The sequence below is a fragment of the Myripristis murdjan genome, chromosome 4 (genome assembly GCF_902150065.1).
Source record: "Myripristis murdjan chromosome 4, fMyrMur1.1, whole genome shotgun sequence".
NCBI classification, from domain to species: domain Eukaryota; kingdom Metazoa; phylum Chordata; class Actinopteri; order Holocentriformes; family Holocentridae; genus Myripristis; species Myripristis murdjan.
Window position 1 is genome coordinate 24,046,568 of NC_043983.1, and position 12,979 is coordinate 24,059,546.

The 12,979-nt window shown below is 40.3% G+C and overlaps 1 protein-coding gene across 1 annotated transcript in view; it reads left to right on the forward strand.

The window, feature by feature from the left end:
* The window catches only part of pde4ba (phosphodiesterase 4B, cAMP-specific a), a 195,472-nt gene that overhangs the window by 25,274 nt on the left and 157,219 nt on the right, over positions 1-12,979 (forward strand). The window contains exon 2 of the mRNA XM_030049071.1: positions 4,816-4,904. Within this exon, the coding sequence (XP_029904931.1) occupies positions 4,863-4,904 (42 nt within the window). The 5' untranslated portion in view covers positions 4,816-4,862. The remainder of the gene's footprint in view (positions 1-4,815; positions 4,905-12,979) is intronic.

Here is a 12,979-nt window from a genome sequence, read left to right on the forward strand (position 1 = left end):
TCTGGATCATTTCACTGTGAAGGGAATGCTTGATTACACCTTTTGGTTTTATGTAACACTTCTTGTTTATTACCCACATCTCAAATAATAGTCTAATGATAATGATGACTCCCAGCCACCGTGACTGCAGCAGAGGTAAGAAATGAGCGTTTTCATCAGAAGCCGTGAACAATTATATCATTTAGAGCTTATTGTGTGGATTAGAGTTGGATTTAGAGAACAGGCTTCTGACACAAAGAGATCAGAGACGTTTAAACGAGGTTGCTGTAGCCCAGGAACCATCTGCGGCTGGCATTGGGGAGGCATTGGAAAGCAAATAACAGAAATTAGTTTGCCATGGTGGCAGCACAGTCATGCAGGAGCTAGCGCTGTCAGCAAGAGGGTTCTGGGTTCGATTGGACAGCCTGTCTGTGTGAAATTTGCTGTTCTCCCAGTGTCTGCAAGGGTTTATGCCGGGAGCTCTGGTTTCCTCCCACAGTCCAAACACATGTAAGTCAGGCGAATTGGAGATACTTAATTGCCCCTAGGTGTGAATGTATCTGTCTGTATGTCTGCCATGCGATGGACTACCGATCTGTCCAAGGTGTTGCCCTCACCTTCTGCCCAGCGAGCACTGGGACAGGCTCCAGCATGACACGGCCCTAATTAGGATTAGCGGCTTTGAAAATGAATGAATAAGTTTGCCATGGGAGTGATCGGTTTGCCTGGGTGGTGAGCCAAAGGACGTCTTGCACATCATCACATGGTTATGCATCATGAGGGATTGCAGTGTGAAGTGCAGAGATATTACCAAGTTGATGTATCATTGGTTGAATGCCCCCCAGAAGAGCAATGACGAGGCTTAGGCTTTCTTTTATTTTGTTTTGACTGCTTTGCTCTGTGATTTTCATGGTAGCAAAACAAATGTACGTATGTGGGAAAGGAAATTTGAAATATGCTGTGTGTGTTTGTGTGTCTGCATGTCTACATCTATACGTGTGACAAAAAATGTCCTAACATGAATAAAAAGATTACAAATATCCTCCAAAATAAGGGTATTTTCTGGACTGTCATATTTTTTGCGGGGCTACATTGTTGGCCTGAACTAATCCTAATTTTTTGCTTAACCCTAAACCCAAGTCCAAGAGGTTTACTCTCTCTCTTTCACTCTCTCGCGGTCTCTCTCTCTCGTTCTCTCTCTCTCTGTCTCTCTCTTCTCTCTCTCTCGTGTGCTCTCTCTCTCGCTCTCTCATTGAGTGCGTTTGTGGGGTCATGTACGTCTATACTTAAAAGGTCAAAATGTCTTCAGAAGGTAGAAAGAGGAGGAAAGTGTTTGCTGATATTTTCTCAAGGGGTTGATGTTCGGTGAGGACATGGGTTTAGGGTTAAGGGTAGAATTAGGATTCGATAACAGTTGAGGTTAAGCATATAGTGGAGAGGGTCAAGGGTTCGGAGTCAGCAGTCAGGGAATGAATGTAGCCAAAGGAAAGTCCTCACATGCACAGTAAACCAAATCTGAATGTGTGTGTGCCATTTAAAAGAGTCATGAAGGCTACACTCATTGCAGATCAGTTTACTCAGTCGCTGCATGATTGCTGTCTTCACACATCATCCCTTTTTCTCAATAAATGTCACATCTATACTACACTTTAGTTTGTCCTGTCTGGCGTACTGTCTCTCTTCATTCATCGAGTTACACATAACTGAAATGGGAAATTTAATCTCTCACCCTGTGATCAGAGCTCATTAAAACCTATTTCTGTGCTTCCTTTATAAGTACACTCTCTTTATAATTGCTATCTATATCATGCATGAGAAGGATCTCACAGTATTTGTTCACTATTTGCTTCCTGTTTTTCCCACGAGTTCCAAAACTCAAGGAGAAACTTGTGTTATTGCTGTCAGATGTTTTTTCATGCCCCATAATTTTGAAAATTAGTTTAGGATGAATAGGACTCAGGATGGGAAATCACGGGAACCCTAATGTAGCCCTAATCCTAACCCTAACCCTAACCGAATATGCAAATTAGCTGTTTGGTTTAAGCAGAACAGTGATCCTAAAATGTGTGTTTTGCAGGAGTCTGTGAGCAGGGTAAGAAACCTGTTTGTCCTGTGTGATTGTGTTATCTCCTCTTAGGTCCCCCCTAATTTGTATGACAAAGTCTCACCACTTTTCCTTCGCTATATAATGAAGAACACATTATTGTGAAATAGTAAGTATTTTGTTTCGCTGTTGATGTGTGCGTATTGACATACATCAGACACACACACACACAAAGTGTAGTTTTTCATCTAGTCTGTAAAATAGGGTAATATAAGGTTTATTTCATGGCTTTGTTGAATACTTGATACAGATTGGTCAATTAAGGCACTCTGTGGTACGTTTTTTTCTGGAATAACAGACTGTTGTCAAGTTGTGACCTTGTCACTGAATACACTCTTGTTTATTTAGCAGTGAAAAATCCACAAATTGTATATTTTCAGTGTGACATTTGTGACTTTTCATAGAGCAGCCACCTCATTACAAAAACTGAATCTTTGTGAAAAAATACATATATTTATAAAATTGCTGCACCATTTGGGTCCAGTGATGATGCTTGGAGCCAAATACATTTCCAGATGGGTCAACACACACACTCTCTGTCTCTGTGTATCTCTCTGTCTCTGCCCCTGTCTCCCTCCCTCTCTCTCTCTCTCTCTCTCTCTCTCTCTCTCTCTCTCTCTCTCTCTCTCTCTCTCGCACTCTCTCTGACTGCCACTCCTGTGAAATCCTGTGTAAATAGGAATTCTAATGTAAATTATCCCCATCTGTCCTGGCATAGCCTACAAATAGTAGGCATTGTTTAGGGATTACAAATATTCGCTGCTGTCAAAGCTGTTTTTCAATATTCTAAGTATGGCTAACAATAGTTTTCCTTTGAGAAAAATTACGTTTCCTCAGGTTGTAATGTGTGGGCCACTATTCAGCTGCAACGAGAACATTGTGTATATATGAATCCATTAAGAAAAAAACAAATTGCAGTGAAAAGGGTATATATCATAAATGCATCCTACAGCACAGCCAATACAGTCAATGCAATCCTGAATAATATGTGATCAAAGTGAATAAAGGAAAAATGGTCTGTGTGATAGATAGATAGCCTTTATTGTCCCAAAGGGAAATTTGTTTTCACAAACTGTCACAAAACCAACACTAAACAACACACACTGCACAAATAAACAACATTACCAGGGTAAACTGTGAAAAATACAGCACACCTAATTAATCTGATAGGTATTAATTGGTGACTAGTTGGCTTGTCAGGTCACATATTAATGTAGGTAAACCACATATTATGACAGTTGTGAGCTGGCTTAGCTGTTCTTAACATAGGACATCAAATTTGCTGTCTTAGCAGGAGGCTGGACACCTGTATCTACTGTACAGCTATCTACTGTACTGTCCATGTAGACCTGTGAATGTGTGGGCCTATGTGCTATAAATTCAGTATTTTATCTTCACATTTTCATATCCCTCCCATCGTTAGCATATATATTGAATGTACATTCATAATGTGATGTTTATGCTGCACATCTTTCATGTTGTGTTGTCACACTGCAGATATCTGTAGGCATTTTGCGGGGAGCTTTTCATATCCCCTCAATAGGCAAGAATTTGCGGTGTGGAACAAAAAATGGGTGTGTTTCACCCATCAGAGCAGCTGTCTGTATTGGGAACATGAGTCTGGGATTCGACATTTATGGCCCTTTAAGGGGGGCTTTCACACCTGGTTTGTTTAGTCAAACTGGATCAAACTGTGGTGCGTTCCCCCCTTGGTGCAGTTCTTTTGGGCAGATGTGAAACCTGGACCAAAACAATGGGACTGAAACCCTGTTAGAGGGGGTCTCGGCACAATTACAAACAAATCCTGTAGTGGTTGGTTTGTGGTGTGAACATGAAACGACCTATATTCAACCCAATTGCGGGAAGCAGCTTGCGTTTTGGGCTGAATCAGCTCCCATAGCTCAGGTGCAAATTGTAGACTCCTAATTAATGACAAAAAGAAGCAGGTAGCGTTTGCAACTAGCAGTTACAGTAGCAGCATAGGAACACAATGAAGCAAGGGTTGACATGGTGCAACAAGGTAATATACTGGAATATAGCCAAAATGAGCACTGCAATAATGAAGAAATGCCAAGGCTGCTGTTAGTGATCCATGGATATTATATTAGCTAAATGTGTTTGTACAATAAAGTGAGAGATGGAAAAAACATTCTTGAAGTCAATACTTCCTCTCTCTGCCTTTCAACCTGGACATATTTGTTGATATATTTCAGTTTGTTCAAAATTTTTGCCATGTGAAATCAAACCGAACCTAATGAACAATTTAACAGAGTATCAATTATTCCACTTAACTTTAGTAGTTAATCGCTTAATAATTTAATAAAAGTGGACCTAATGGTTCAACAACAACAACACTGATTTATAACACAAACTTCATAAAGCCTACCCTTGGACAGTAACAACTAGATAAGCAGAAGCATATTCAGTAATATTCAGTGTGTCACAGACTGTACCGTTAATGTCATTTCAAAGATGCTTTAGTAGGCCTGGGTATCTTATTTCTTCATTTATGGCAATGATTGTAGGTTTCACTTTCCTGAATGATGATGTATTTTTTATGCACTGATTTAAAAAAAAAAAAAAATGTTTGGAATTTTCCTTGATAAATGACTAAATTAATGGTGAATCTAAATTATCGCTCAACTAATCAAATAATCGTGTCAGCACTGGTCCCCTTCAACAAAAAAACAATCTAACATTTCTGTATGTGTGTGTACATGTGTGTTTTCCAGGTGTGAAGCTGTTGCAGTAGGACAGCGAGGGAGATTCTCCAAGAAAAATGAGGAAGAGCAGGAGTGTTCTCACGGTATCTCCCAACGATGTAAGTCATCATTTTCTGAAAATATCTCACCAGTGTTGGGCCACAGGTGTTACGTAATTGACTCTGTACACTTCCAAACTATTCCCACACACATCTTGTACACATCACTGACATAGTATTCTACTAAATGCCTAAAAATTGATCCAAGTCAATTCAGTTCAGTTCAATTCAAGTCAGCCTCTATTATCTTCAGTTTGGCTCCTTATTATGTGTACTTTGGCACATCTTCTGAAACAACTGAAACTGCAATCGGTTTGCTAATAATAATTCCCAAACAACGGTATTAGTTCTCCAATTCTGAAGAAAATCCGCCTCAGTAATAAAATAAATTGAATAATTAATTCTCCCCATCTGTCAACATGCTCGGCATTACTTTCAGCCTACCTCTGCTTAACAAAATCTACGGCTGGAGACAAAGATGTACACTGAGGAGCCGAGAAAGAGAAATAGAAAGAGATTCTCCCATAATGAGACACACACTGAGAGGCAGACAGCTCATATTGAAACCATGAGAGGAACAAAACAACTGTATTTTGCAGTGCGAGCTGTGGCCTCCTGCTGGTGTTATGCTTTCCTCATAGATCTCTAAATTTCCCCCCTTTTTTGCATTGTTTTGACAGTTCTTTCCTCTGTCTTCCTCATCATGTCTTTCTTTCTCACAGTGGGCCTCATTCACTAATATTTGCTTAGAAATGTTCTCACTTTGCATACAGAATAAGTGCACATGCCAAATTACCATTTCACACTGTCGCCTGTAATGTTTCTATACTGAGTTGCTTCTAGGGAAAAAGGATTGTGAATTTGCATGTAATGCATGTAATGTACACACTGAAAAGGCATTTTTGTTATTGCAAAAGGCTGTTAAATTGAAATAATGTTAATAATACTAATTTTCATAAGTACAGTGTATTCTCCTCACACTGTAACATGACATGTGAATTGGGAATAGGAGCTGACTTACATTAAAATATAAAAAATGTTTCTTTTGGGAGAAATTGAGCCTTGTAAGTTGTTGGCTTTGCCAGAACATTATTCAACCACAATGCAGCTAACAATGATTAATTTAGCACACATCTAATTAGTTGCGATTAATGTTAGCCTGAGATATGAATTAGCTTCCAATAAACAGCATAATTTCTGAATAACTGTAATAGCGCCCAGATGATTTTAATTCATTTTGTGCATTAACTTTATCTTACTCTTCATTGTTGCTGTGAGCTGCGCACATTGTGGAGTGTGGATACCTGACTCAAGCCAGTTGGGTCTGATGGGTCAAGCCGGATTTGGACAAAAATTTAGAAATTATGTTCGGGTGCGGATCAGGTTCAGTCACGCCGGCGTTATTTTAGTTAAACTCTAGCGTGAAATAATTAAAAATGATGGACATACTCTCTGTTCTGTGCAACTTCCCGTGCAGTGCTGGAGTTTATGTGATGATGCTGAAGGTAACATGTAGTTTATTTCAGGCGGTAAATGTAACCAAGCGATGGAGAACAAGCAAACTCTTGGACTCAGGTTGGGTTCAGACACAAAAAAAAATGCCTGTTGGGTTCTGGTCGGGTTCGGACAAATATATGCGACCCGATCTGCACTCTATTACATTATGATAGACATCCACCCAGCAGCCAGGTGCCTGTTTTGTCGCAATGGAAGTTCCAATGTAGTTATTTGAAAAAACTCTTGCTGATGCAGTGACATACAGTGAATGCTACACCTGTTGGACCTTTGGACTAAAATATGAATAAACTAGAATATGGACAAATGCAGGTAAGAACATTTTGATGAATGCCGGATTTTTGCTTAAAACATTTGTATGAAGCACAGATTTGTGCTCTTTTTTCCTCTCCTTCTTTTGTTAGCTGTGTAGCTCCCATCCTTTGCTGTCTTCTCTTTTCTCCCTCTGAATTTTGTGTCTCTCTCTCTTCTCCCTTCATCCTCTGCCCCTCTATCAGCTCCCAGGTCTCGTACAGGTCTTGTGATGTTTAAACCCCACAGGTACTGGCATTCATGTGTGGATGCTAAGCTCAGCAGAACGTATCTTGCACACTGAATGCTACCTTACATCTCAGGACTGTCATCTGACTCTCCTCCCTGCTGCCCACTTTCATCTTTGCATGTGGACAATTGTGAATTTGCGTGCACTGCTAGAGCACTCATCCCGGCATGCACATGTGGATGGAAACACGCAGGTGCACATCACGACGGTTGTGGGTGTTTGCTGCCATTTCTCAGATAGTCTTTAGTTGAAGATGTGGGTGTGCATTACTCAGTCTCCCTGTCTCTGCCTTTTCTCTTTCTCTCTCTCTCTGTATCAGTTTGAACATTGTGTACTTTCTCAGTGCTTCTCTTCACTTTGTCTTAATCAGTCACAAACCTGGCTCTATTCTATTCACTACGGTTTCTCCCAGCTCTCCTCTACAGCAGCACATTCTTTCCTGTTTATCTCTTAATTCTTTTTCACTGTCTCTCCTTATCCTCTCTAACATGTAACCTTGACTTGATCCCCACCTTTCTTGCCTGAGGATGTGTTTTCAGTTAGCTCTTAGCATTGTGGGGAAAAAGAAAGAAAAAAAAAGAACTCTAGTAGAGTGTCTCTCAGTGTTTTTCAGCCGCTAGATCAGAAGCCAAAGGTGGCTTGTGGGAAGATAAAAAAAAAAAAATCTTGAATGATTCTGGAGAACTTTGTCAAAGCTGCAGTTTTTGTAAGGTTGCCACAGATTTCAGAAATCCCTGGCAAGGTAATATTGACTGAGCTGAGTGCTGGACTGTAGGTAGTACATTCAAAAACAAAGCATATTTTTTATGTTTAGATAAACATTCGACTGCAACAAGGTGACATAGTGCCCAGTGAGACTGTCCTTCAGCCTGAGTGCCTGGGTCCAATTCCAGTGGCACCAAGCGGTTGCCCTGTTTCGATGTCATTGAGCAAAGCATTGAACCCGTAGCAGCTCCAGGGAGCTCTCTTCTGTATCTGAACATGAACTCTAACCTCCCTGTGGAGATGAGCAAACAAAAATAGAATTTATCCTTCAGGGAAAAACACAGTTATAACAAAAACAGTCAAAGACCCTCTAGACTCACCTGACAGAATGATTCTCATTGTCAGCCGGACTCACTAATAGATTGTGTGCTTATTCTATGTTTTTTGTCTAAGCAGACACTGTGGAGGCTGGACTTTCAAATTACAACATTCAAATTTATTTGGGCCTATTATTGTTTAATATTTTCACTTTCTTATGAAAATATTTTTCTTGCCTACCTTGTCTGGTGTAACTGTACTGTTGTGACCTTTCACGGAGAAACGGAGAAATGTTGCTCTAATTTTTTTTGCCCATTTTGGAACCCTAAAAAGATCAACGCACTGCCCTCAGTTGTTTGTGGAAAGCTGCTACAGGGATGCACTAGCTAGTGTACCTTTCTGTGTGTTGTGTAAAACACACTTTGCCTGTGTTTTAGCTGGTAGAAGAATGAGTAGATAATGGCATTATTTTGGGTGAACTGTTCCTTGAAAGTGTCCATTTGTACAGAGAAACATCAAAGCATGTACATTTGGGAAAAGACAAATAAATGCTTTTGGAAAACACTTCAATTCAAAATGGTGGTGTTTTCAGACTTCCTCCAAAAATGAGGAGGGTTAAATAATCTTATTTTCCTGCTGATATCTGTGGTCCACAGTTTGCTCAATAACTTAAAAACTTCAATTTACTTTGTATGCCGTTGGAAATCTGAACATATGGTGTTTGACTTGAATTACAGCAGACAAGCAAATCAAGTGGGCATGTTTTTTCTCTGTGTATCCATGTGTGCACTTGTGGATTTGTGTGTATGTGTGTGTGCATCACCACTGAGACCGGAAGGCCTGTGTGTGTGTGTGCAGTGATTCAGTGAAAACATTGCTGAGGAGTTCCTGAAGCGGTACAGTTGAGTCTGCTGAGGTAGGGCATTGTTATAGGATTTCAGCATTAACAAGGGATTTGGTGATGCTTGAGTAGGATTAGTTTAGAGTGGTGTAAGTCTGTGTATGAACACTATGTACAACCTGTGAGTGTGTTTATATTAGAGATTTGGTCTAACTTGAGGGTGATGTTTGGATTGGATTAGGCTGGAGTGTTTGTGTATTTTTTTTATGTGTGTGTCTGTGCTCAAGAGTGAACAAGTGAGGATGAATGAGTGAGTGTGGATGTGCAGGTGAATAATAATGTGTATTTATATAGGTGTATGAGAATGAGTGCATGTGACTTGTTTGTGCTTAAGAGAGTGTGTGTCATTGGATTGTGCCATTCTGTGGGATGAGCAGATTAAATGTCTCTGCGCCCCACAGACCTAATTACCTCATTCCCATGAAGATCACAGCTAACTAGCTCTCATGTCAGGAGCCCTGACACTACAGATGCAGTTTGTGTATGTGTATGTGCATGTGTGCATGAACATGCCTTTGTCTGTATATGTGTGTATGTGCATGCTGGAATGCATGCAACCGTTTGTGTATCTCTGTATATCTCCAGTACATGTACATATCTTTATTTATTCTGTCCATTTGGTCAAGCCTTTGCTCATTCCATTAAATCAGTTTCCCATGATTCATAGTGAGGCATGTCTGCGCACACACTTCTCTCATCAAGTCCACAAATGGCTGTGTCTGTTCCTTCCTTCCCCCTGAGATGCATCTGCACAAAAGCTTATAGCTTCTATTAAAAACCTGTAAACCTTATTTTTCACATTTCTGTAGCATAAATCACGTACTACACCGGTGGATGATTCCGCCTGACTCAGAAAAATATGAAGTGAAATTTGATCTGGGTACTATCATGATTCACCCCAAACACTCACCCCCCCAAAAAAAGCAAACCAATCCCAGAACTGCAGCAGAAGAACTGTTGCAGAATCGGTGAGCTTGGTAAACTTCAAATTTCCCACACTTACATCTCTAGCCTTTCCTCCTGTCAAACTGTTCACCAGCCCCTGCACTAATTTGTAATTACTAAGGTCTGTTTCTTTCAGCAGCCGAATTAGAATTTCAAATCTGACTATTTTGTGGACATTTTTTTTGTAAAAGCAACCACATCAATTTAAGAAAATTGCCAGCACTGCAATCACATTGAAATACAAGCGGGGTATTTCAGCGCAAGAGAGTCTTACATGGCTCTTGTCAACGAGAAAATCATTGAGGTCCTGTTTTTTTGGCTTGCAGTGTTCTCCAATCATGACACTTTCACTGTGAAAAATCACCTATAATGACTACCAGTTTTAGAGGAAACTATTGAATATAGTTGCTGCAATAATGGCACAGACAGTCTTGCCAACCATCAGTGCCCCTGCATGGGAACAGCCAACATGGCAGCTGTCTTCATCTCTCACTGATACCACTTAAAAGTCTGTTGGTGTCTGTTTGAGTCGCTGGGTCGCTGGGTGACTCCACTCCCCCTGCCCTGCTCCTTCCAGGGTGATAGACAGAGATGTGTGGTATCAGTACAGCATGACAACTTTCTTATTTTATCTAAGATATCTCTGTCTTTTTGTCTGCTGCCATGATCCATGTCTCTCTCACACTGTTTCCCCCCTTATGTGTTCTAGGGTATAAATGTCAACTTTACCCTCTCTTCATCTCTCACTAATTCTTTATCAGTGTTCTTCCCTTCCTTTGTGTTGCTTCTCACTCTTAATCTCCCTGCCTTGCTCTCTCTCTCTCTCCCTTTCTGTCTCTCTTCTTTATCTCAATTCCTGTCACTTCTTTCAGTCTCTATCTCAGTCTCTTGCCCTGTGTTACTCTAAGTCTCTCCTCTCTGCTGCGTGAGTTGTATTTACAGGGAGAGCAGGTCAAACTACACAGCTGTTCATTCTCCAATTAGAGAGCTTAGAAGCGACGGGTTGAATCCGCGCCAACTAATGCAACAGTTCAACATTTACTCCATCCCTCCTTCCCATCATCTCTGCTCTCTCCTGCTCTCATTTGCTCATTTCTCCTTTTCTGCTCTCCTTACCTCTGTCTCTCCTTCTCCTGCTATTTCTGTATCTTTATAAAGAAATAAACACCATCAGCATCTGGCCAGGCTAGATGTTGGTTTCCACAGCAACCTAAACTCTTGGTTTCACACCTGCAGCAGCTGAACTCTGACCTAGTGTGTCTGTCACTTACCAGCAGTGTCCTGAGCTCATTACTTGCAATTATGTGGATATCTTCCAGTTATTTAGTCTGTCTCAATTGTTCTTGATGCTTTGAATTGATTGCACATGAAATATAATACCCAATCAGTTCATCCTATTTGTGAATGTAGTTTGTGAAAACTTGCAGTACAACTTGTATTACTTTTAACACAATAGGTGGTAATGATGTCTCTAAACACCTTGGTGACAAAACCTGGATAAGGTGGTGTTCCTGTGGTCCTTCAGCAGTATGAGAGCCTCCAATATTGAGCTGACCAAAAATCTTGAAAAACAGAAGCCTTTCTATAATTCACACTAACTCTAGCTGTTACGGTGAGTTGGACACCCACCTGTGCACTAAGAAGGCACCTAAGTAATTCTCACAGTGTCTGGCTTTTAACATCTCCTGTCTCCTAACATATAAGTCTCCATGTAAGTTCCTAGAAAGCCCTAGAAAAATGTGAAAGAGATTGTTGAAATTGCAGTTGATTGAAAAGAGTCTTTTTTTTCTCCCAGATTGCTGAATTTGCTTTTCAGGTTTTTGACAAGATTCCGGTTGAAATGAAAGCAGCATTAGTACATGGAACTAAAGAGTAGTGGTGGGAAAAATGAAGATCTGTCATGTCATTGTGATCCCCCATCCCCCCATCCCCTTGTAGTAGATGGGTTGTTTAGTTGAATATGTTAGTCTAGTCTGCCTAGTCACAGGAGATCAAGAAGATCATAGAGACACACTGCTGCATGTAGCATACCTATAATATTGCTTTAATATCTCTATGATCACTCAGTAGTGTCTGTGGTACTGAAAATACACCCTAGACCAAACTCTCCCTATAACAAAATATTTTAGGAGCGACATGACCACAAATATAGTTTTTACCATAGATGCTTGCTCCCATTAACAAATGACCTACTGGTTATACTCATAATATAAATGTTACTTTTAGTACTTTCAGTTAGACTGCACTTACTTTAGTTTTATGTGATAGATGAAATTACAGTGCTTATTTTCTTTTCACATTTTCTCTTGCAGTGGTGGTCATTTTCTTACAGTGGTGGTGCACTCCTGCTAATGAATACAGAGTAAACTGTGTTCATTAGCAGGCACAAGAGATCTTGGCTGCTGAAACCCTTTTGGTTTTGACGGGTCAGGTGATGGGAGCTGTTACTCTTGCTGATTGGACAAGTGGAGAGAACTGTAGACCCATAGCACAGAGCCATTCATCCCTCAAGCTACCAGCTCATAAATCACAGCAGAAAGACTCTTCTGTCTTGCCTGTGAATAATTTTGGTGGCTTGAGCCCTTTGTTAATACACCCCGATTCAAATCATTGTCACTCTGTTTTAATGGGTTTTAAATAGCCCACTTTGTACTAGTAATTGGATTTTAGTGGTGAGGATGTATAAAGGGGCAAACAGCAAACTCTAGGCAGATGTCTACGGTCTAGATCAGACTTGACAGTTTTTTTTCTATTCTCTATTCTGTTCTATTCTATTCTGTTCTATTCTATTCTATTCTATTTTGTTCTGTTCTATTTCATTTTAGTAAAATTCTGCTTTTGTTTTCTCAGACAAATAATGACAACAAACACAAAAAAGACAAAGACTTTGTGAGGGGGAAGGGCATAGTGATGTATAAATAAATAAATAGATACACAAGACTGGGTTAAAATATGGGTCAAGCGGTTCCAAAATGACACTCGCGTATCCTGGGCATGCTGGAGGCTCAGTGGGAAAAGGATGGTTTCAGTCTGGGTTCAGATCTGGGTCTCACCCTTTCTGGCATCTCATCCCAGTTTCCAACCATTCCTGTCTCTCTCCTCTGTGTGTGTGCATACTAACTAATGAAGCAGAAATCTCATGAATATTGCCTCCAGTGTTAAAAAGACTGGATTACACTCTATGTGAAAGCTAAGTGTCTTGTGCTCAAC